Genomic DNA, 24,007 nt, shown 5'->3' with positions numbered 1-24,007 from the left:
TGCCCGCTCGTTTGGCGCCATCCTCTCCGGGCTACCTGATTGGTTCCCTGTTCTTTTAAAGCCCTGTCCTTTCACTCACCTGTTGTCAGTCCGTCAGCGAACCTTTGTTCCTACAAGGCAAGCATTTTGACTCTGACTCCCGTCGGCCGCGCTTTTTGCACCCATTTTTCACCTGTCCGTTCCTGATCTCCCCGTTTGTCTCGGGCTATGACCTGTTTTGGACCCCGACCACGTTTGCTCTCCCGTCCCGGCATACGACCCGTTTTTCACCCCGACCACGTTTTTGCTCTCGGCTATCGACCTGTTCTTTCCCTTCCTTGACACCGCCATCTCCTGGTCCGGAAGATTCACTTCCGTATTCGGATCACGATCCGATTGTGTGAGCGGCTTACTTCTCACGTCCAGTGAGCACCGGACCGCGGGCGCTGCCTTCCTCTTTCTATCAATAAACGTGTGGTTAACGCTACGGATTTGGGTCCTGATTCCGTTCTGGTCGTGACAGAATTATAACTACAGTTAGAGCAAAGGTCGCTAAAAAAAGAAAAAATATAGAACATTATGACGTCTGGTTGATTGATTGATTGATTTTAGAAACAAACAATTAACATGGCCGCATAGCGACCGGGTGGTTAGCGCGGAGCCCCATGGTGCGGAGGTTCAGGGTTCAAGTACAGCTACCGCAGCCTCCCTGTGTGGAGTTTGCATGTTCTCCTCATGCTTGCGTGGGTTATTTCCGGGCATATCAGGTCAATTGGCCGGTCCAAATTGTCCCTAGATGTGAATGAGCGAGTGAATTGTCTGTCCCTGTGTACCCTGTGACTTGCTGGCAACCAAAAAACAAAAATAACAGCCATACCCTTGGGGTGCTCAGCACCCCCAAACCCCTGAACCTAAAATGGCCCCTGATAAGATGAATTGCAATCATTAATAAGGGGAGCAATTGGCGGATGTTGACAGATAAACAATTAAGGCAACATGCTAATTTTAGGTTAGAAAAGAAATATGAAACTACATACCTGTCGACCTGTACGTTTTTGCCGTGCAAAGTACGTTTATTGTGCATTTTAAGACGTGTACGACGTACGAGAAAATCTGTACGGAAAAACGCAAATTTTAAATTATGACTATGACGAAACGGCAAATCAATCAAGTCAAACGAGTTCGCCGCGGTAGCCTCTATCTCGGTATCGTTTTTTTCGTTGCAAACGAAGCGAGCGGTTTGATGCTACTGTGCGCATGCGTCTGCCGCCTCGGATTTCATGTGGTAGTTATGTAGTGAAAGGAAGTCCGTCTCTTTTTAGAGAACCGGCTTTTTCGGTTCAACTCATCAAAGAGAGCCGGCTCTCAAACGGCTCACTTGCTTTGATGCATTATATTACGAATTATTATGTTGTATAAAGAAGTTAAGAAAAAAAGGAAGTATAAAAGGAGAAAATGAAAAAAGACAGGTTTATGGTAATCCCTTAAATGAGTATATTACCAACAATAATTTAATGCAGAAAATGAATAAATAATTTGAATAAGAAAATGTATTATTCTACTTCATTATATTTGCATGTATTTTTTCCTCCAACAGTGAACGTCCAAGCTACTTCATTTTTAAACCTCATTCATGTCGAGCAACTCAGTATCTCACAAGAAAATGTTCATTAACAATATATATGATATAACGAAACACATGTACAATATAACATGTTAAACTACAAAAATAAACACGTTTGAAAAAAAAATATGGTGTAAGATTACCGTATTTTCCTCACTATAAGGCGCAGCGTGTTATAAGGCGCACCTTCATTAAATTATGTATTTTAAAACTTTATCCATACATAAGGCGCACCGCATTATAAGGCGCTATAAGTGCATGCTGGTTTAAGATCAGGTAATTGTGCAATTTTGTAATTGTAATCCTGTGCAGTCCTTAGAGATATTTTTGTGATTAAGGGCTATATAAATAAATGTGACTTGACTTGACTACAGTAGAGGCTGTAGTTACATTATGCAACCATTAGATGGTGCCGCGCAAAAGGGAATGTCAACAAAACAGTCAGATAGGTCAGTCAAACTTTATTAATAGATAACAAACAAGCTTTCCGCAACTTCATTCACTCCCAAAATGAATAAACAGCTGTTTTGTTATTTTCTCTGAGGTAAAGCATTTTCGTGACACATCTTTAACATCTTTCAACATTAGCAAGGCATAACATTTTACTTTTCCTCCATTTAGTCAACATGCAAAAAACCGTCTGATACTGTTATGGTAAATTAAACGTTAGTACAATCGCAATATAGTGACACTTGTAATGTGCAAAAACAATAACAAGTGCAAAACAATAACAATAAAGCAATAACATAACAACTGTGAAATGTAAAACGTAAACCGCTCATCATCATGCTTCCTCCACTTCCGCACCATCTATTCATTAATGTTCAACTCTCTTGCTGCTGCTCTATTTCCGTGTTCTACTGCGTGACTGATCGCCTTGAGTTTAAACTCTGCGTTGTAAGCGTGTCTCTTTATAGGAGCCATTTCAGGGTCTTTATACAAACACACAAAAGAAAGAGAATCGTTGTTTAATATTTCCCAGTATGCACAGCACACTTCTTCTACGCAAAAAATGGAGTTGGTGGCTGCTTACCGTAAGTTGCGAGACCTGTCAAGGCTCAATATTGATCCATATATAAGGCGCACCGGATTAAAAGGCGCATAGTCAGCTTTTTAAAAAAAAATCTGATTTTATGTGCGCCTTATAGTGCGGAAAATACAGTATTTTGTATTTTGCAAGGGAAAATACGACAGTTTTTAAGGGCACGAAGCCGTGAAGGTAGACAGGTATGAAACCATTTTCAGCAAACTGAGTGCTAATGGATTTTTTTAAAGAAAAAAAAGTGCCATGGCTCAAAAAAGTTGAAAAACAATGCTTAATTGTATGTAACCATTTGGAATAAAATAAATTATTGCGTCATCGGTGAAACTTCAGGTTTATTTTTCAGGCGAAAAATGACATGCGCAGTTGAGCCTTGGGCCGGTGTGACGTCATGACGCACAGTCTGACGCGTCACGTAGGAAAGAGGATAAACAAAAAAAGGGAAGGAAACCCTCGGACCAGGCCATCCAATCGCTCCCCAAAAAAGAGGAAAAATTCGGGTGGCGAGTCGCAGTTAGCCGCTTTTGTTGTCTCCTCCGGGCATCATACGGCTCTCGCCACCATGGACGACGACGCCCTCATATTTCGTATGAGTGCCTTTTCTGAACAAGGAGGGAGGAAGTACATGGAGGACGTCGTCGAGATCCGTATCGAGTATGAACCAACCTCGGCAGCTAGCGAGGACGACGACAACGCCGACGAACGGGAGGACGCTAGCGAAGAGTCCCCGCCACCCACCGCTAAGGACCACCGAACCGGAACCGCCAAACCCGGCCCAGTTTCTGCGGCGTGGACCGAGAGCGAGGCCGGGGAGCGCCTGGCGCACACCCGCAAGTCGGTGGCGTTTTTCGCCGTTTTCGACGGGCACGGGGGCCGAGAGGCGGCCCATTTCGCCAGGGAGCATTTGTGGGAGTTTTTGAAGAGACAAAGGGGATTTTGGTCCAAGGATCATTCGGAAGTGTGCGCCGCTCTCCGGAAAGGTTTCATCGCCTGCCACCATGCGATGTGGAAGCGGCTACGTAAGCTTTTCGCTGCATTTTGTTTGCGCGCGCAAAATGATGAAATTACGCGTAGTCTGTGTGTCTTTTAGGATAACATATTACGCAAATCAGACCATTCCTAAACAAATAGGGAATGCCAGAACACTGATCGACACAGTTCAAACCAAACATGTTTTACTTTCTTAACCAAAGGATCACCACTGTGCTCGCGAGCACCAGGTCAAACCCTCAAAACTAGACTAATTTTGAAAATGGCTCACCATTTATGGGGTGTGATTTCCGAGGATCCTTAAATGCTTGAAAATTAATGTTTTTGTCAAGGGTTGAAACGTTCTTGGGCAGGGCACCTGGATGATGCGGCAGGGGTAAACCAGTGAAAGCTGTTGGGCCCTGCTGTTGATCAAAAGGGTGTATTGTGTCCAGGGTTGGGTAGGGTTACTTTAACTGGATTACTTTCAATTACTTTTGGATTACTCCAATACCAAATATGCAAATAAAAGACAAAATAAACTAAATATGAATAAAATGACTAAATTTTGTGCAGGCTTGGGGAGTAAAGGAATACATGGGATGGCAAAAATGATGTTGGCAAGCTGTTTGGATTCATTTTCATTTTGTTTCTGTCGCATTTATGTTAGTTTTGCTAGAGATCGAAGAGATTAAAGCCAGGAGAGAAAGCTTACCACGTGTTGTGAGTCATCATTTTATTCATTTTTAGTTTATTTTGTCTTATTAGCATATTTGGTATTGGAGTAATCCAAAAGTCATTGAAAGTAATCCAGTTAAAGTAACCCTACCCAACCCTGATTGTGTCACCCTGACCCGAGTGACACGGCCGCTTTCTTGTGTCCCATGTCATCTGGAGGGACGAAAGCATGACCAATTTAGGTGACGAGGTGCCTAACTTGTTTGGGTGTTTGGGCATTTGGGTTGGCCATGGTCCAAAAATGTGCGTGTGTTTTTTTTTTCCTTTTTTATTTTCTTTGTTATTGTGTGTGTTTGTCTTGCTGTGGGTCACCCCTCTTGAGGGATATGACCAAGGTAGGTAGATAGATAGATGAAACGTTCTTACATTTTGGGTGAAGTGCTTGACCATGCTTGAAATCGTTCCCAGGTTTCTCAACAAATTTACAAAAAAATGATGTTGACACATCTCTCTGGTGGCTTCGCTTTGCCATTGCATTTCTTCTTCCCCCGTTATTACCTGCACCTGGCATTAGTTGGTACAGCATGGGTCTTATGAAGCATCATCGCCCCCTATTGGTTGCGCCCAAGAGCACATGTGCTTGTGTAACTGCGGTGTACCCGTCCCACCAAGGATCCACATTCAGGCTGGACTGAATGATGAGGATTTTATTACAGTTGTTGCAATGAGCGACACAACATACACACACCATGTGGTTAGCACCTCCGCTGGTTTTCAACACCGTTAGCAGCGCGTTGGAGACTGCTCAAAGCATATAAAATAGTTTTCTATACAGTTGAGTTACAATACAAGTTCTGAAAATCAACCATGACAATTATTTGTACATCCATTTTAACAAGACACTTTTTAAAAAGTGATTGTATCGTGGTTTTAACTTTTACAATGAATTCAACTCGACATATTTTTCAATCTGAATTTTAACCAACATCATCCTTTTTATATATTTGTGAAAACAGAAATGATCACAATAACAAGTATAAAAAAACGGGAACAATTTACCTGCAATGAGCGACATAACATACAGATACCACGTGGTTAGCACCTCCGCTGGTTTTCAACATGTATGAAGGAAATTATCCTTTCAGAACAGTGCAACATACGGCAACTAACATAAATGGCGACAGAAACAAAACGAAAATAAATCCAAACAGCTTGATATATACAGTGGAACCTCGGTTCTCGACCATAATCCATTCCATTTCTTTGTACGAAAACCGATTTGTACGATCACCGAAGCGTTTTTTCCCATTAAAAGTAATGTAAAATTGTTTTAATCCGTTCCAACACCCTGAATGTTTATCTTGAATATTTAACGTAAAGCTAACCCAGGCTAATCGTACGTTTGCGTTATCGTAATCTTCCGTATGAAAGATTACGCTAACATGAACGTGTAAAATTAAAAAAAACAGGTCGTTTACACGTCATTTAGCACCCGGGTCTCCACAACAAGTGGTGAGCAGTTAAAGGATAAAGAAAAGAATTATGAATAGGATTTCTTTCTTACCGGTCGGCAGAAGCAATGCGGTATTCCTGAAAGAAGGGAAACTCGCACACCTTCTTCATATTTTGCTATTATTTCTTTCTTAAATGCAATAGTTGTACACACTACTCCAATTTTTTCACCTGTAGCAACTTTGCTACTTGCACCGACCTTCTTCCAAGGCATAATTAGGGGTTAAAACACTCCCTTCACCGCTTTTGAAAAACGAAAACAGAAAAGGAGTGCGCGTTGCCGTGACAACAGTTCTTCACGAGGGGTGGGGGCAATCTACACTCATACACCGCTCAGCGTCGCCCCTAGCGTACCGGCGTTCGAACTCTGATTTTTTTGAACGAAAAGTGAAGCAAGAATTTCTCAAAATTTTTGGTCGAGAACCGATTTGTTCGAACTTAGAGGCGTTCGAAATACGATATCCCCTTCTGGGCATAAAATCAGAGGCTAAACTAAACCTTACCTCATACCAGCAGGTGGCACTATTGGACTCATCATTGCAGGACACTCATACACAAACTATACAAACATATTTCAGTAGGAATTTCAACAAAAAAAAAGTTATTATTACACTTGTTACACATGCTAATCATAAACAGGGTACTATGAAATGTGTAAGAGTGCAAGCACACGTATCAATGATGGAAATTAGGTATGGGCCATAAAAACAATTAACGTACTGTTTCCCAGTAATAAATTGTAAAAGAATGAACCTCCTGCAACTGAAAATGTAAGCAATATATTACTTGTTATACCCAAAACCTATATGGGAAGAAATTTGTCTCAAAAACAAATATATTTCTGATTCGCTCAAGATATAAAAATCACACAATGTGTCTAATAAATTAACACGCAGGATTAAAAATCGCACGATGTAAATCACACATATTTGCAGCTCTGCAAAACACATGATTCACACTACATTTATTTATTTAATGGTGCTGGGAAAAATATTTTTTTTTGGTACCTAAAAAAAGGCTGGATGAGAAAAATGACTGGAAAATTTGTGTGGTTTGATCACTCAGTCTCTGTAGTTTGTATTCTCTCTTGTGTGTTTTGGCCTTTTTTTCCAGCTATACTACACAATACAGTGACATCTAGTGGTTAGAAACTCCCTGAAAAAAAAATCATTTTAAAGGTCACGAAAAGATAACCGATGTCAAACTGTTTCTCTGCTACTTTTGCATTAACCGGAAAAAAAAAACCAACGAGCAAATTTAGCTTTTCAAAATAATTCCAATAAACGCAGTTCATGGGATGGAGATTACTGCAAAAGTCGATGAAACAACATCAGTATTAGTGGTGACCCCTTTTCTGTAAGCTCAAAATCCCATCTGGAAGAAACCAAACGGGCGGTAACCGCATGCTTGAAAATAGCAGCTGGTCTCCCTGGTGGCAATGTGTTTAAAATCTCTTTCATTACAGTTTGCAAAGATGCAAGCTTTATTTAACTTCTACTTTAATAAGCCACATAATGGATGAGGATTGCAGTATTCCCTCGATATTTGCGGCTAGTTCGTTCCAAATCTGTTTGTATTAAGTGAATTTCCGCAACGTAGGAACCATAAAAATATCGGTTGACGAGCAGTCTCCCTCATCTGGGATTCTGCAAAGCACCCTGGGACTTGTAGTACAGAAAATAATGATCCAAGCCAGCTTATTTTGAAAAAAAAAAAGCTTCATATGTATTAGTTGATTTCTTCCCGACGTTTTAGTTTCTGCCCCTACAGTCAAAATGCTACAGTCCATATATCTAATAGTGGATTCAACAGTTGTACCCATCCATACACAGTGTAAGTCTATGCTTCAGGCAAGTCACATACACGCACATCTTGTAAACAGATGGGACGCTGATATGGAAGACATTTTTGAAGAGCAAACAAACACGGTACTTCATTGATATTGATGAGTGAATGAAATTATCCTAAATGTCAAAAATGTCATTTTCGTACGACTTTGCATCCACGTTGCCATTGTAATTAGAATTTCCAAAAATGTATACAGTACAGAGTTATTAGTTTGTCACCAGGCATGATAACTATTTTATTTCTCCAAAAATCCAATTACATTTCTTTTCGGGTTATTGTCTGTATGTAAACAGTCTGTGATGTCATAATCACTCGACAACAAGTCTCAAATTGATGAATAAAAAACAATAAAATAGTGCCTCTTGAATTATATTCCACAGACACAAAAAGACTAAAAGGGGCTGATACAACAAAGTATTGTTCAGAAATTTAATTGTCACCAAGGGAAAGACAAACATTTAAACATCCATCCATTATCTGCACCGCTTTTCCTCAGTAGGGTTGCGGGAGTGCTGGAGCCTATCCCAGCTATCTTTGGGCAGTGGGCAGGGGACACCCTGAACTGGTTGCCAGCCAGACACTTCACTCTCTCATTCACACCAAGGGACGATTTGGACCGGTCAATTAACCTGACATACATGTTTTTGGAACGTGGGAGGAAACCAGATGCGGAGGAAACCCACGCAAGCACAGGGAGAACATGCAAACTCCGCACAGGAAGGCTGGTTGCTGGATTTGAACCCATGACTTCAGAACTGTGCGCTGCCGTGTCGCCCAACATTTAAACGATGAATTCAAATTCATAATATAATAAATGGTGAAGAAAAAACAACACTAATAAGAAAGTCAAACCGCAAATGGCGACAGAATCATATATTCATATTTGTTTTTCAGTGCACAAAATAATGATATATTTCTCTCACAGCCTGTAACCATACTCAACAGTGCTCAGTTTCTTTTTTTTGTTGCTGTTTTTGTTGCAGCCGAGTGGCCGAAAACAATTACCGGCCTGCCCAGTACATCAGGCACCACAGCGAGTGTAATCGTGATCCGAGGAGTTCACATGTACGTTGCCCACGTGGGAGATTCGGCCGTCGTCGTTGGAGTGAAGGAAAACGAATCCGATATCACGCTTCAAGCCCTCGAAGTCACGCAAGACCATAAACCCGAACTGCCCAAAGAGAAGGAAAGGATCGAGCGACTTGGTGGGAGGTGAGTGTCGTGTTGGGTGTAATTGCTTTATCGTAAATTGAGAAAAAAATTGCTACGGTTTAAGTCTGGGAGCTGTTGATATTTTATTTAAAAAAAAAAAAGCAATTTGTAAACTTTTAAAATGCAGTGTTCTCGTTTGCCCTCGTCCCCGCGTCCTAGACGCATCATTTTTGCTGGGGACGCATAGTCTCAAATCAACGTGCGTCCCCGGGACGCAACTTTCTTGACACAAAATTGTCATTATTTACCAATTACTTTTTTTTAAACAAAGATTTACCACACTCCAAACTTTTCGTCAGGCAGATCCGGCAGATGTTGTTTTGGTCTCGCGGTTCGAATTTTTGTCTGCACGCCGATCTCGAGTTGTGTTGTGAAAAGTCCGTCTCTTTTTAGAGAACCGGCTTTTTCGGCTCAACTCATTCAAGAGAGCCGGCTCTCAAACGGCTCACTTGCTTTGATGCATTATATTACGAACGATTATGTTTTATAAAGAAGTTAAGAAAAAAAAGAAGTATAAAAGGAGAAAATGAAAAAAAGACAGGTTTGTGGTTATCCCTTTAATTGGTATATTACCAACAATAATTTGATGCACAGAAAAAGAATTAATAATTTGATGATTAAAACTGAATGAATATATAGATTTTTATTATATATTTGTCACCGATTTACCATTTCAACCTCGATAACACTACATTTTGGGGACCCATAGATTTTTGAGCATGCAAGTCCCCGGGACTCATCACTTTTCAGAGGTAAAATGAACACTGAAATGTGTCCGTTAATCGTCATAACAATGCAAAAAAAGCAAAGTAGCGTTTCCTCAATTGATCAGCAAACCAGTAAAAGGATGACTGTGACCAACCAGTTCTTAATTAAATAAACCAATCAATTCCACAAATCTGCATGGTCTGAAAAGGTCAGCCACTGTCAATTGGTAATGTGGTTTATTGCCTAGATGCATCAACCCTTTTGTTAAAATAATGAGGACTGTGAAATAACAGTCCCGTGTAAATTAAACCGATCTTTTCCACCAATCTAATAGGTCAACAGATTTATGGGGCGGGGAATTTATGTGGCCCGATTTCCTTTGGATTATTTTGATTGGCCGATCCCAAACAAGATATAGTAATCCCATGCTGTTTTTGCTACTTTGCAGATTTTCAACGTGCGTTGTGTTCTGCATTCTGATTGGCTAAACAGAGGAAGATGCTTTCTATCGCCAACAAATTCAACCTCTTTTTTTGCATTAAACTCCCTTCTGGTTTTCCTGTCTTGTGGGCGTGTATTGTTTGTTGTGTTTTCTTTTCAAAAATACTGTTTATGTTTCAGTACAAATACATCATAGATTTAGCTCCTTGAGTTCGCCCTAAAATTGCACCAGATTGATGTGTTTGAATTTACAATATACAAACTTTAGAGCACGCCCCCAGACCCTCTTAGACTCTCCACCCACCAGGGTCTCGCAAAATTCTATGAGAAGCACTGCATCTTTGTGTATTTTCAACATCGCAGCGTCATGAAGAAATCTGGCGTGAACCGAGTCGTGTGGAAGAGACCCCGACTAACTCATAACGGGCCAGTGAGGAGGAGTACGGTCATTGAGCAGATCCCTTTCTTGGCAGTGGCGCGATCGCTCGGTGAGATATATCAACATGAAACATCTCCCCCACGTAACAACCATGAAATCACGTTGCCACATTTTTTTTGTCCAAAGGCGATTTGTGGAGCTACGATTTCTACAGCGGAGAGTTTGTAGTATCGCCAGAGCCCGACACTACAGTGATGACTCTCGACCCCAAGCGCCATCGCTACGTTATCCTCGGCAGCGACGGCCTGTGGAACATGATGCCGCCCAAAAACGCCGTCAATATGTGTTACAGCCACGACAAAATGGTGGTGAGAAATAAAAGCAAGCCGGCACCACATTTTTTATCTTTGTAGAGCACGAGTGGACAAACTACTGAGTTCTGGGCCACATTCAGTTGAAAACATTTGCGTAGAGAATAGGCCAGAGATGAAAAAAGGCTGATTGATGTACATGCCCATAGAGAGTCTTAAATCTGATACCCCGGCAATACCTAAACAAATTATTTGTCGGGGTTCATACGGGTGCTCGAAATAATGGAAAATGCTTGCATTTTAATGTTGTGTTCTTAAGGATTGAAATATACTTAAATATTGGGCAATGCTTGAAATTTTTGTCATGTTTCTCAACAAGTCTACTTGAAAATAATGCCGCTCTCTGGTGGCTTCATTATGCTGTTGCATTTCTTCTTCCCTTGTGATTAACTGCAGCTGGCATTAGTTTGTACGGCATTGTCCTATGAAGTGCCATCGCCCCCTACTAGTCAGCCAAAGGGCTCAGGTGCATGCTAAACCTAAGTAGGGCACCATAAAATGTGTATCAGTGCAAGGATTGCGTATCAATCATGGACATTATTTATGGGCAATGCAAAAAATTAAGGTAATATTTCCCAGTGTTAAATTGTATGGAAAAAACTTCCTGCAACTGAAAATGTTGGCTAGATAGTATTTTCATTTACATTTTTTACCCAACATTTATATAGAAAGAGTCTCGGAACAAATACGTTCGCGATTGACTCAATATTTAAAAATCAAATGTCTTAAAATTGAAATAATAATCTCATATGTATATATATATATATATATATATATATATATATATGTATATATATATATATATACCACAGCCATATCCCCCTAGTGGGAGGTGGCTAGAGTCATTTCTGACTCTTTTTGGGGGATTGATTCAAAGGAGGGGATTCCCAGCCCCCTCGCTCAACCCAAATGAGGTGTTGGGAGTCATTAGGTGACCAAACCCCCCAATTCCAACCCCTAATGCTGAACGCCAAGCAGGGAGGCAACGGGTACCAATGTTTAAGTCTTAGGTATGACTCGGCCGAGGCCTGAACCACAACCTCCCAGTATCAGGGCGGGCGTCGTATCCCCAAGGCCACCGAGCTCATATGTAATACGCAGATATGATACACCGGATTTAATGGTACTGGATAAATTGGACATTTAAAAAGTGTCTGAATTGGGCCATGAAAAAGGTCTACAACAACTCCCCACCCCCCCAAAAAGGTTTATTTTATTTATTCGTGTGCAAAACACTTTTTATACCCCAATAAGAACTCAAAGTTCGGGTGCGCATTATACACGGGGTTTTACAGTTGTGCATTGCTTTATGTGAGCAATGATTGATCAGTTGGAAAATTATCCCTGACCCTAGTCTAGTGGTTAAGATTCGGGGTGTTTCCCCACCACGATTTTTGTTTACCATTGCATACGATTGGTTATGAAACACTCAAAAAATACAATATAAGGCTTGTATAAGTAACTTGTAGTGTTTTGAAACTAAAAAAAAATGTTTAGTAAAATAATATGCTCCATAACGTTACAAAGCAGGCTGAATGATAAAGCATAGTACTGAAAAACAAAGCTACACGTTAGGCGTTGACATTCTTTGGTCTGTGAAGCCCTTTGAGACCCCTTATGATTAAGGGCGATACAAATAAAGATGACTTGACTAAAGTGGGTTTGGTTTGCAAGTGGTAACATCCAGTGGACATATTTAAAACTGCGTGTCATTGTTTGACATGGATGCGGCTCATTTTTCTCTTTTGCCTCTCAGGATTGTCTCACAGAACGTATTAAATACGTTGGTGGGCTTGATCCGGCCTGTAGTTTCCCCATATTTGCTTTAGCATAATTGCCTGATCTTTTTTTTTATGTCTACTCAGGGCCCGAAAGGAATGTCATGCGCCTGCCGCCTGGGGTGCACCGCTCTCCTGTTTTGGAAAGAGCGCATGCTACGTGCCGACAACACCACCGTCATCGTCCTCGCGCTGCAGGAGCGCGGCGGTCCGACGTTACCGCTGCACCGAGATGAGATTATGGTGGACATGGCTCAAGGAATCGACCACATTCCCTTCCCGGGGTCTCCTTATAACCTTTATGAAGTCCCGAAGGTCAGTGCCATGTCACCATTGGAGGTTTTTTTTTTTTTTTTTTCTTACCTTATCTCTGGTTTTCTCATACAGAAGGGTGGGTCATATGACAATATTACAAACCTTAACTTATTCAGTGCCATCATGTATAAGGGCGTTTTCAGAAGTATTGTCCGAGTGCCCAAACATAAGAATTTTTTTTGAACTTTACTAAAGGTTTTGGTCAGAGGTGGGTAGTAACGGAGTACATTAACTCCAATACAATTACCTGAGTGAGTTTTGGGAAATGTTGTACTTCTAGGAGTATTTTTAGAACCATTTACTTTTACTTGAATACATTTGTGAAGAAAAACACGCTACTTTTACTCTGCTGCATTGAAGTCATTACTTCGTTACTTAATAAATCCCCCTCCACGTAAGTACACGTCTGTCTGTCTCCGCTAAGGCGCATTTATTTTAACTCCGCCAGGCTCTACAATGTTTAACCAATCTAATGTAGTCACATGACCATATTCAACTTTAGCTTTGGGGAAGGTTGTTTACGGATGAAACGGATCGAAAATGTCGCCTAGCAATACAGACTGTGAAAACCCAGAAGAGGAGGAGCACCCCTGGCTTCACATGTCAAGTCAAGTCATTTTTATTTGTATAGCCCTTAATCACAAAGAGTCTCAAAGGGCTGCACAGGTTATTGCACAGACTATTATTTCAGACTATTATTACACCATCCCCTGATCTGGAAACCACATGAGGGCAAGGAAAAACTCAAAAACCTCAACATGAGGAAAAGGAAGAAACCTTGAGATGGGACCGCACATGTCGTATCCCCCTTTCAGGATTACCAGGCAAAGCATGTTCCCCTTAAAAAGGGTGCCAAATACCAGCTACAATATGCAATGTCTTCTTTGTTTGCCTAAACAAACGGAGATTTCTGCATTGAAGAAATCAACATCGAACTTGAGCAAACATGTAGCGGTAAGTTTCCTAGATTCAAGCGTCTATCGATTGCGACCATAGTCCTGAAGGAGGATATCTATGTGTGTGCCTTCTTTGTATTTCTTGATCATCGCAAGCCTCCTTTTCATGGTTGTCATATTTTATCATATTTTGCTTCTTTCTTTAGCATTACTGAAAGTCTTGGGACCCAAAGCTAAACAAGAAAGATCAAATAAAAGATAGTATATTGCACTCGCAAACAAGCTTACTAAGCACCTGAGCTTCTGAACCGAATTAAGCATCATGGGAGGGAATTTAGCCAATAGTATATCGGCGACGTATTACGTCGACCAATAGCAGGCCAGCATCTTAGAGAGTTATGAGGCACAAGACTCACACAGTCATATGCACGAACAGTATTTTTATTTTATTTTTAAGTTTATCTTCTTGTTTTCTTTCATCCTCACTGTAAAATGTGAAACTGGAGTGCCGCGTTTGTAACAATGACAATAAAGATATATTCTATTCTATTCTTTTGGGCACGCAAACAAATTTGTTGTTGATGTCGTAAGGTGGTGGGTAAATGCCTTGCCAAAGGGCCGAAAAAGCATTCCGCATCGTAATGTAAAAACATCATAAGGCCGGGGCGCTGTAACCAGTATTTCCTCTAAGCTGCGCTCGTGCGCAGTTGCGCACTGCTCGCACATTTTCAGCGCACAAGAAAATCTAGCCAGCGCACAAAAATGAGGGCTCAAAATTACTAATTAAGAAGCGACTTAAGAAAAGTTACAGTGCATGTAGGTTCCCCTGACGTTGTGTCCTAAATGCGGTATTTTGAAGTCGAGTAAAGTTGAGTAAAGTTAGTACAGTTTGTCGAGAACCGGCTTCTACGGCTCGGCTCACTAAAAGGAACCGGCTCCTTCGGGTCCTAAACGGCTCTTCAGGTTGTTTTTGCTTCTTTAATCCCAACATGACCAAATATTATGTAAAATTATGCATAAAATGACTTAAAGGAAGGGGGGAATAGAACAAAAAAAGAAAAAAATCCCAAAATGAAAAAGTAGTGAAAAGCTGAGAAAAAAAAGAAACAGAAGGAAGAGAAAAAAAGAAGGAAACATTTAGAAAAATGCCAGAAAAAAAGAAAAGAAAAAAATGTAGGAAAAAAGTAAATAGAGAACAAAAAGAAAAAAGTAACAGCTAGGAAAAAATAAACACAATGGGATTTTTTAAAATTAATTTAAAAAAAAGTAGAAAAAAAACACGGAAAAAAGAAGAAAAAGTTTGTGTTGCATTCAAATATTTTCCAATGATATCAAGTCAATCTTGTTGCCAACATTGTACTTCCACTAAAAAATGTGATTAAGTACAGTTCTGTATCTTCCAACCGACTCAATAAGCCCCCAAAAATGTTAATATTATGCGACAAAATATATCAGGGAAATTTAAAAAAAAAAATGGATATCTTGTGAAAGAATTGTAAGAAACGACGTTTGTAGGCCGTACAACCTTTGCAATTGTACATGAGTCAATTCATTCAAAAGAGAAAAATAATTTTGCATTGCCGGAAACTATAGCAAAATGTAACTTGATGTCAAGTTTTGGACATGTTTGATAATTAATTATCTTGCCACACTTGGGATTATGGTTGCTCACTGTTGTTTCAAGCGTTGCTCACCGACTTTGTGTGAACGCTCAGACCCCTGGAAAATTACAGGGAACATTGGCTGTAACCCCTGGTCTACTATATTTGTAAAAATATTTATTTTTTTTGCCATATCACCCACCCTTTAATCATACAGATGAACCACTGAGACCAGAAAGTACAATCATTTTTGTTTATAGAAGACACGATCTGTGTGAAGAACATTTTCAATATTTAATACATGTATATTGTTACTATTCTCAACTTCTCCTTTTGTCATGATTATAATATCCAATCAAATGTGAAGGACTCAATTGACCTGTGGAAGCAGTGGTTCATCATTTCATTCTTTTGTTTTCGGGGCCAACAGGCGGAGCGTGAGGAGGGCATGTTTAATGAAGAAGATGAGATATATGGAGAAGAACATGAGGGATGGACATGCCTGGAGTGGTAGTCAGGTGACTACTCAAAAAAACATACCAGCTAGAATTTAGCTTGTTCTTTAATTTCTGTCCCGTACATATGGTTGATTTCTCAAAAACACACAAAAAATAGGGCAGATGACATTTTAATCATCAACTGCAGTGGAAAAGGTCTTGCCAGAAACTGTCATTGGCAATAAATGAGTTAATCATTTTTTAATCACACACACTCTACAAGAATATTGCTCAGTATTTTTTGCTTCGAATTTTGTACTTTTGGGAAGGATTCTCTGCTCTTTTGCACTCATAATAATCAAACTTTCAGACAATTTCTGAGCAAACTCAATCGCAAGGTCTCAAAAGAAGCCATCAGAGACATAAACGATTAAATAAATTGTCTGCATTCACATAGCGCTTTTCAAGTCAATGAAGACCTCGCAAGGCGCTTTACAATGTGCTTCACACGTTTTTCCTTTTACACACTAACCGAGGAGCTGGGAATGGAACCTGCAACATCTTGATCCCGAGACGAGCTCTTTACCTGAGCCAGTGCTAGGATATTTAGAACAAATATAGGGCTCACAGGACCTTTAGAAGGGGGAGGAACTTTTGCATCTCAAGGGGTTTAGTACAGTCCTCTCCTGTTCTCCTTGTATGTTCAAAATGAATTAATATCTTCCCTCCTCATTATGAATGTCTTCCAAACTACAAACGTGTCATTGACCATGAATTACTTTTAGATTTAAACTGAAGATAAGAAGTTTCACTAGATCAGACAGAGGTCTTGTAAATGTAGTAATAATATTTGGTATTGCTTGCTCGGGGGGCAGCTTGCCCACCAACTGCTGTGAATTTCTGTATAAAGAGTATTTTTGAGTTTAAAGAATATAAAAATATGGTTTGCAGCAAAACATGGGCGGGAACATATATAATACTTCAAGAGGTTCACACCTTGAATTCTTTGTTGCAGTCAAATTGTTTTGATTTTGAAAACTTATTTATTTGATTTGCCATGTGAGGTTTAGTCCACTAGATGTCGCCCTTAAAGCGCTAATATTCGCCCATTTATAACTTGCATCGCTACACTCTCGGTGAAAATGATTAAGACACCCCTGCCATAAAACAATTCAAGTTTTCTGCCAATAGGGTGAGATTATTTTTTAATTTCTTTGTGTTTTTTTAATCTTTTTGTTTTTTGGAAGAAACTAGTCATTTGATCAAAAATATGCATGTATAATTTCATGTTCTCTGTATTTTTGTGGTCTGTTTTCAGATTATGGTTAATGTTGATTTCCTGTACGTATTAAGTTATTAGAGTCAATAAACTCACCATATTTATTTGTTTATAACACACTTTTTTACCTATAAAAGATCTCAAAGTATGGGTGCGTATTTACGGAATGATTAGTCGAAAAATATTGCTGACCACAATCACAAAACATTGAATGCAACTGCATCAGTCTATTATTAGTAACAATATCTAAATCTCTTGTGTGTATGTTCTATAATGAATACATTAATTCTCTATGGCTTGTGCGTAAAGGCGAGGCATCGCTTTATGTCTTTCCTTAACTTGCCAACACTGACACGTGAGGTTAAGCATTGCTATTTTGCCTAATTACCAATATTTAAAGTTTTAATTTTACAATTCACTCTTCTTCATATTTTTAATGGTACCCGTTAGATAGCAACTCAGGCTGCGACGAGGAAATGTTCTGAGTATGACACCTCTTTCGAGCTAAAAGTTGCCAATGGTGCTGAAATTTTCAAAAATCCAGCAGCTAGACAAAAATGAACACCCAGAGAGGAATGTTCGAGAATGGAGAAAACAGAAAGTCTCCCGAAAAGATAGAAATAAAACCAAAAAAGCTCAACAACTCCAGTGTGTCTGATGATGACGCAGATTTTGAAGGACATTGAATAAACATAGTACATTTCACTTTGGTATTGTGTTCACAGTCTACAGTGCTAGTCATTTTTTTAGCCTTGATGACATTTTTGTTTTAATAGCGTATAAAATGGAGATGTTGACCTATCATACTCCTTAGCAGGGTCACTCATGTGAACACTATTATTTCTTGCTTCGTTTCCATTGACATCATTCTCCTTTTTTTCTTCGAAAACAACGTACCATTTCCCTTTCCAGAACTCGGTTAAGGTCACAAAAACGTGATGCAATACGATAAAAACAAAGTTGGCGCTAAATTGATACACAAGTAGGTGGGGGCTGATGGTGGGAAGCGCATGTGCCAACTCAGAAGTTAACGGTGAACGGTCTCTAGTGGTAGCCTCTGGGACTGCTCGTGAACTACATTTTTTTTTCGTAAAGCGAGCAAGATTTTTGTTAAAAAACAACAACACACAAATTCTAGTGTGGAGTGGTGCTCGTATATAGAGGTACCATTGTATTTTTGTGGTCTGTTCCTGGATTGTTTATTGTTGATATCTTACTTATAGGTATCATACCTGTCAAGCTCCAGGGCTCCATGCCCTTACAAACTGTCTTATTTTCCCTTACAAAATACAAAATAATCTTACACCATATTTTTTTTTCAAACGTGTTTATTTTTGTAGTTTAACATGTTATATTATACATGTGTTTCGTTATATCATATATATTGTTAATTAACATTTTGTTGTGAGATACTGAGTTGCTCGACATGAATGAGGTTTATTATAAAAAAAGTTCAAAAATTAAGTCGCTTGGACGTTTACTGTTAAAGGAAAAAATATATGCAAATATAATTAAGTAGAATAACACATTTTCTTATTAAAATTATTAATTCATTTTCTGCATTAAATTATTGTGGTAATATACTGATTAAAGGGATAACCACAAACCTGTCTTTTTTTCATTTTCTCCTTTTATACTTCCTTTTTTTATTAACTTCTTCATACAACATAATAATTTGTAATATTATCCATCAAAGCAAGTGAGCCGTTTGAGAGCCGGCTCTCTTTAATGAGTTGAGCCGAAAAAGCCGGTTCTCTAAAAAGAGACAGACTTGCAACGAGAAAAACGATACTGAGATAGAGGCTACCACGGCGAACTCATTTGACTTGATTGATTTGCAGTTTTGTGATAATTGGAGCATACCGGATGGTACCCATAATTGAAAAATTGCGTTTTTCCGTACAGATTTTCTTGTACGTTGTACACGTCTTAAAATGCAAAATAAACGTACTTTGTACGTCAAAAACGTACAGGTTGACCGGTATGAAGTATTGAGTTATCGGAGTCAAAAACTGTTAAATCCTGATCGGTATGTTTGTTCCCAGAATGCCTCTTCCCTACTCAAACAACGTGCTAAGACACTGGAGCAGGCCTTCGGGGTCTACGAAGCGGCTTTCCGCGCCACAGCCCAGTTCCTGCCTGAGGCGTCGGCCCGACCCGCCTCCATTGGACCGCTCGACGCCTTTCAAAAACCAGAGCCGATCCACGAGGACCGGACTCCTGAGTCGCCTTCTCCCTTAAAAAGGCCTCAAGATGACGGGCGGGGTCCGTCCCCGGAGGAATGCTCGCCTCACAAGGCGTCCCGCGGAAAAAGCGAACAATCGTGCGAAATCCACCAGCGGGAAAGCGACTCTTCGACTCTAACGTCGCAACACAAGGCCTTTTTGTGCGTGTGCTGAGCGGGACAACCACACAAGCCTCTTTTGGGATATTCCGATTCGGTTTCTTCCACTTATTTGTAAATATGTGGCGAACGTGACCATTTTATGTGCTTGTTTTTATTTTTTATATTTCTTTTGGCTAGACTCTCTTCGATTCCATTTTGAAATTGTAGATGTGTTCAATGTAAGCTATTTTTATACGTAGATTTAACTACAGTATAATCGTATATAAGGAAAGCACATTTTGACGTGCTAAACTGTCAGCCATTCCTTTTTAGGAATCAGTCTATTTTAGGATCCATCCATCCATTGTCTGCATCTCTCATCCTCAGTAGGGTCGCGGGGGTGCTGGAGCCCATCCCAGCTATCTTTTGACAGTGGGCAGGGGACACCCTGAACTGGTTGCCAGACAGTCGCAGGGCACACAGGGACAGACAATTCACTCGCTCATTCACACCTAGGGACAATTTGGACCGGCCAATCCACCTGACATGCATGTTTTTGGGGAGAACATGCAAACTCCGGGTTTGATCTCATGACCTCAGAACTGTGCCGCACACGCGCTAACCACCGCGCCGCCGTGCTATTTTAGGGTGTTAAGATTTATCATCTGCAGGACCCATTTATAGTTATTTATTTGTTTGTAGTAATTGTCCACTAAAAAGTTTCATTTTTTTACTCCATTCTCAGAAATTTCAAGGATATTTTAATGTAAAAATATTTCCGGGCCATTTAAAAGGTAGAGTGTCGTTTGAGGTGTCTTTAAGAGTTGAAAGTTAAATATTTTCTTTAATAAATATGTGTGTACAATGCCCAGCTGAGTTCAAAGAGCCCTTATGCTTTATTTTCCATTGAACTTCATCTTACTTTTAGCAGAGCTATTCGAGGCGGAACACACTAGGCAAGAGGAATAGGCGGTTGGGGGTGGTTTTGCAAAGTGGCGTCATGCTTGTTAAACGCAGATCCTTTTTTTTTTTTAGTTTAGCATAAAAAGGATTAAATATAAGATAAAGGCCTGCTTCTACTAGAGTCCAAACTCCAATACAAACCCAAAAAGATTAAAAAAGAAGAGTTTATTCGGGCGCCTCTGAGAAATGCACGCGCATCATGATTGACCCTAGGCTGCAATCATGCCTTCAAGCTGGGAGATGGCGTCAGAGAGTAACCAACTTCCAAATAAAAATATAATCCTTTACTAAAAACAAATCCTCAAATTTTTGAAACCTAACTTTTAAATAACTCCAAAAATATTTGAACATTTCAACTCCTTGCCTAATTTTTGAACCAAGTCTAGCGCAGAGGGGGCGTGGTTTTGTCAACAATACATCTTACTTCACACATGCAGAGCTGCCAAATATGAAGAATTGTTTTCAAAATGGTTAATGAGAATTTTTACGTTTGGGGGGGAATCCTTGTAGCATTCAAAAGTGACATTTTTAGGTTCTTAGACTTGTGATATGCATTGAGTCGAACAGATGGCACTCTTTGTTTAAACATGCACTGGAAATTAATTGAACTAACCTCTTATTTTTCTTAAAAAACTATTTCGTAATTTGCTGTAAACTGGCGTAGTAAACTACGAAGGATTCAAAGTACTTGGGAGCTCTGCAAATGTCTTAAAAGAAAATCCATCACCATTGTAAGGGTAAATAAGAATTTATTTTCAACTTCAACTTTTTTTTTTCCTGTAAAATAAAAACATTTAGTTGTAATTAGCAGATTGTGGATACTTTTCCTATTTTTAGTACTTTTTTTCCTAATCCTGTTAGATAATATTCCTTAAAATAAGAAAAATATCTACCACTTTCACATTTTGCTTATTTTTCGATACATATTTATTTAAAAAAGTTAGAAATATACAAAAATGATACTTAACATCACCTTATTCTGAAAATACGATTTTTTTTCTCAGTATAAGTCCTATTTTTCTGAAAAACATGCACAAAAATGTCCTTTTTTTTCCCAACTGCTGGGGCTGAATAATATTGGAAATGCATGTGACGGGATGGATGTCATGTGGATGGAGTACTACTATTGATAATACTACAATATTTAATGTGCTTAGCAAATGCCATGTTTGTCAACAGTGAATCCATGTTGTATTCAGGGTTGGGCAGGGTTACTTTAACTTGATTACTTTTAATTACTTTTGGATTACTCCAATACCAAAAAATGCTAGTAAAAGACAAAAGAAACTAAATATGAATAAAATGACTAAATTTTGTGCAGGCTTGGGGAGTAACGGAATACATGGAACGGCAAAAATGATGTTGGCAAGCTGTTTGGATTTATTTTCATTTTGTTTCTGTCGCATTTTATGTTGGTTTTGCCGGAGATCAAAGAGATCAAAGCCAGCAGAGAAAGCTTACCACGTGTTGTGAGTCATAATTTTATTCATATTTAGTTTATTTTGTCTTTTTATTAGCATATTTGGTATCGGAGTAATCCAAAAGTAATTAAAAGTAATCCAGTTAAAGTAACCGTACACAACCCTGGTTGTATTCTACTTAACTACAACAAACAAGTCCATGTTGCATGATTTTCATCTTGACGATGATACTGTTCGGCCTGACCAAACAAATTGAGATTGATGAGTTTAGTCTGTTTGTAATTTTCAACTTGCAAGGGAAACAGGAGAAAACTGTTCAACAACAAAAAAAACCTTCTCAATGCCAAATTCCAAATCTGTTTTAAAACCCCACGCTGAGCTTTGTATTAAATCTTCTAAGATATAAGAAGCCAATCCTCCCAAAAGGGTGTGGCTATCAAAGAACAGCAACAATATTGGTTGATGGTCGGCTCGCTACAACGGGTCAGGTGTATCGACATTTCGTTCTGTGTACTTTGTTACAAAGAATGACAATACAAAGGAAATTATTATTATTATTATGGTGCATACTAGTCAAAATAATGAACCAGCATCCTATGCAATCTCCCTTTCAGCTGTCTAATATTGAAAACAGAATAAACCCATCAGAGATCTTAAATAATTGGTGACGCGAAGAGCTTTGTCTTCCCTGATTGTTTTGCATATAAGCTATTCAAACTACTATGCGTTGATGACTTCCTAAATGCCTCTTGTGTACATTTGTATCATGTAATACTCGTAAGTTGGAAATTCTCATGTGGCAGCTAGTTACTGTTTTGGTCTATTTGTTTGCTCTTTTTGGTGATGGGGATGTTGTAATCTTAAAATGTGTCACTGCATATGTAGTCATGATTGTATAGCTTAATTTATAACCTTTTTAGTGTTTCAGACATTTATAACTACTTATTAGGACGTAATAAATGCACGGCATGATTCGCAATGTAAGAGGAAGGAGGAGTTTACAATTCGGGTTCAAGCGCTGGGGTTGAGCATTTCTGATGAGTTTATTACAGAATATTCCGGGTACAAATTAGGTACAGAACAAAGCTGTTTGATACACAAGTGCGGAGCTAATGTCTGACCAGGGTTGGGTAGAGTTACTTTAACTTGATTACTTTTGGATTACTCCAATACCAAATATGCTAATAAAAGACAAAATAAACTAAATATGAATAAAATTACTAAATTTTGTGCAGGCTTGGGGAGTAACGGAACACATGGAACGGCAAAAATGATGTTGGCAAGCTGTTTGGATTTATTTTCATTTTGTTTCTGTCGCATTTTATGTTAGTTTTGCCGGAGATCAAAGAGATCAAAGCCAGGAGAGAAAGCTTACCACGTGTTGTCAGTCATAATTTTATTCATATTTAGTTTGTTTTTGTCTTTTATTAGCATATTTGGTATTGGAGTAATCCAAAAGTAATTGATAGTAATCCAGTTAAAGTAACCCTACCCAACCCTGTGTCTGACAAACACTTTTGTACTAGGAGGCAGGAAGTAAATCCTTACTTTACACCAGCACTTTCTCTAGACCAGTTCTAGCAAGTACTCATTCAATTCACGAAAGTCTGAATGACAGCCAAATGAATAGAAAGATGAAGAAATCAAATAATTATTTCAAGAAATACTTAAATGAATGAATTAAAGGATTTTTATGAGTATTTACCATTCTAGACAACGGGCTGGTGTGAAGTAGGGATTTTTCCACTATCTTCGTTTTTGACATAGCCCACTTAGCATAATAGTGATTGTCACCCATTTTAACATATTATATTTCTGCCCGGAATATTCTAATTAAAAACCTCAATGGGATTTCTCAACTCCAGAGCTTGTTCTACCCATCTCACAACCCATCTGACTAAAATGATAAAAAGGTTATACTTAAAAAAAATCGTACAACAATTTCTATGGATGCAGGGACAAGTTTTGACATTACAACAGGAAAATAATGCTTCATGAAGCATTTACAGCAGTTTGTTTGAGATTTCTGATTGTGTTTGATTTTAATATGAATTCTTGGCTAATAATTTGATTTAATTTCTACCAAAAATAGTGCTTCATGAAGCTTCCTCAATCCATCACTGTTTTATGACAGTAATTGTTGCCTTACCACACAAAAAATGGTGCTTTTCATCAGAGGGATCTAGGACCTGTTGTTTTGATCATGCACCTTGAACTTTGGGCACCAA

General features: G+C 39.1%; 1 protein-coding gene across 2 annotated transcripts; it reads left to right on the top strand.

Moving 5' to 3' along the window:
- Positions 1–3,091: 3,091 nt before the first annotated feature.
- Positions 3,092–22,118, top strand: LOC148349023 (protein phosphatase 1D-like). Of its 2 annotated transcripts, XM_088321526.1 has the most exons (7): positions 3,092–3,664; positions 8,636–8,864; positions 10,377–10,501; positions 10,579–10,760; positions 12,629–12,856; positions 15,784–15,871; positions 19,115–19,257. In XM_088321526.1, the coding sequence occupies exons 1-6, from the start codon at positions 3,208–3,210 to the stop codon at positions 15,865–15,867; spliced, it is 1,305 nt and encodes a 434-aa protein (XP_088177652.1). In that variant the 5' UTR covers positions 3,092–3,207; the 3' UTR covers positions 15,868–15,871; positions 19,115–19,257. The 2 variants fall into 2 exon arrangements, with proteins under 2 accessions (XP_088177652.1, XP_088177651.1); XM_088321525.1 differs by lacking the exon at positions 15,784–15,871 and having other exon boundaries at positions 19,115–22,118.
- The last annotated feature ends 1,889 nt before the right edge of the window (positions 22,119–24,007 follow it).

Source organism: Urocampus carinirostris, chromosome 17, assembly GCF_059441175.1.
Source record: "Urocampus carinirostris isolate Australia breed hairy pipefish chromosome 17, RoL_Ucar_1.0, whole genome shotgun sequence".
NCBI lineage: Eukaryota > Metazoa > Chordata > Actinopteri > Syngnathiformes > Syngnathidae > Urocampus > Urocampus carinirostris.
The sequence above is the reverse complement of the archived record's forward strand: the minus strand, read 5'-3'. Positions and strand labels throughout refer to the sequence as shown.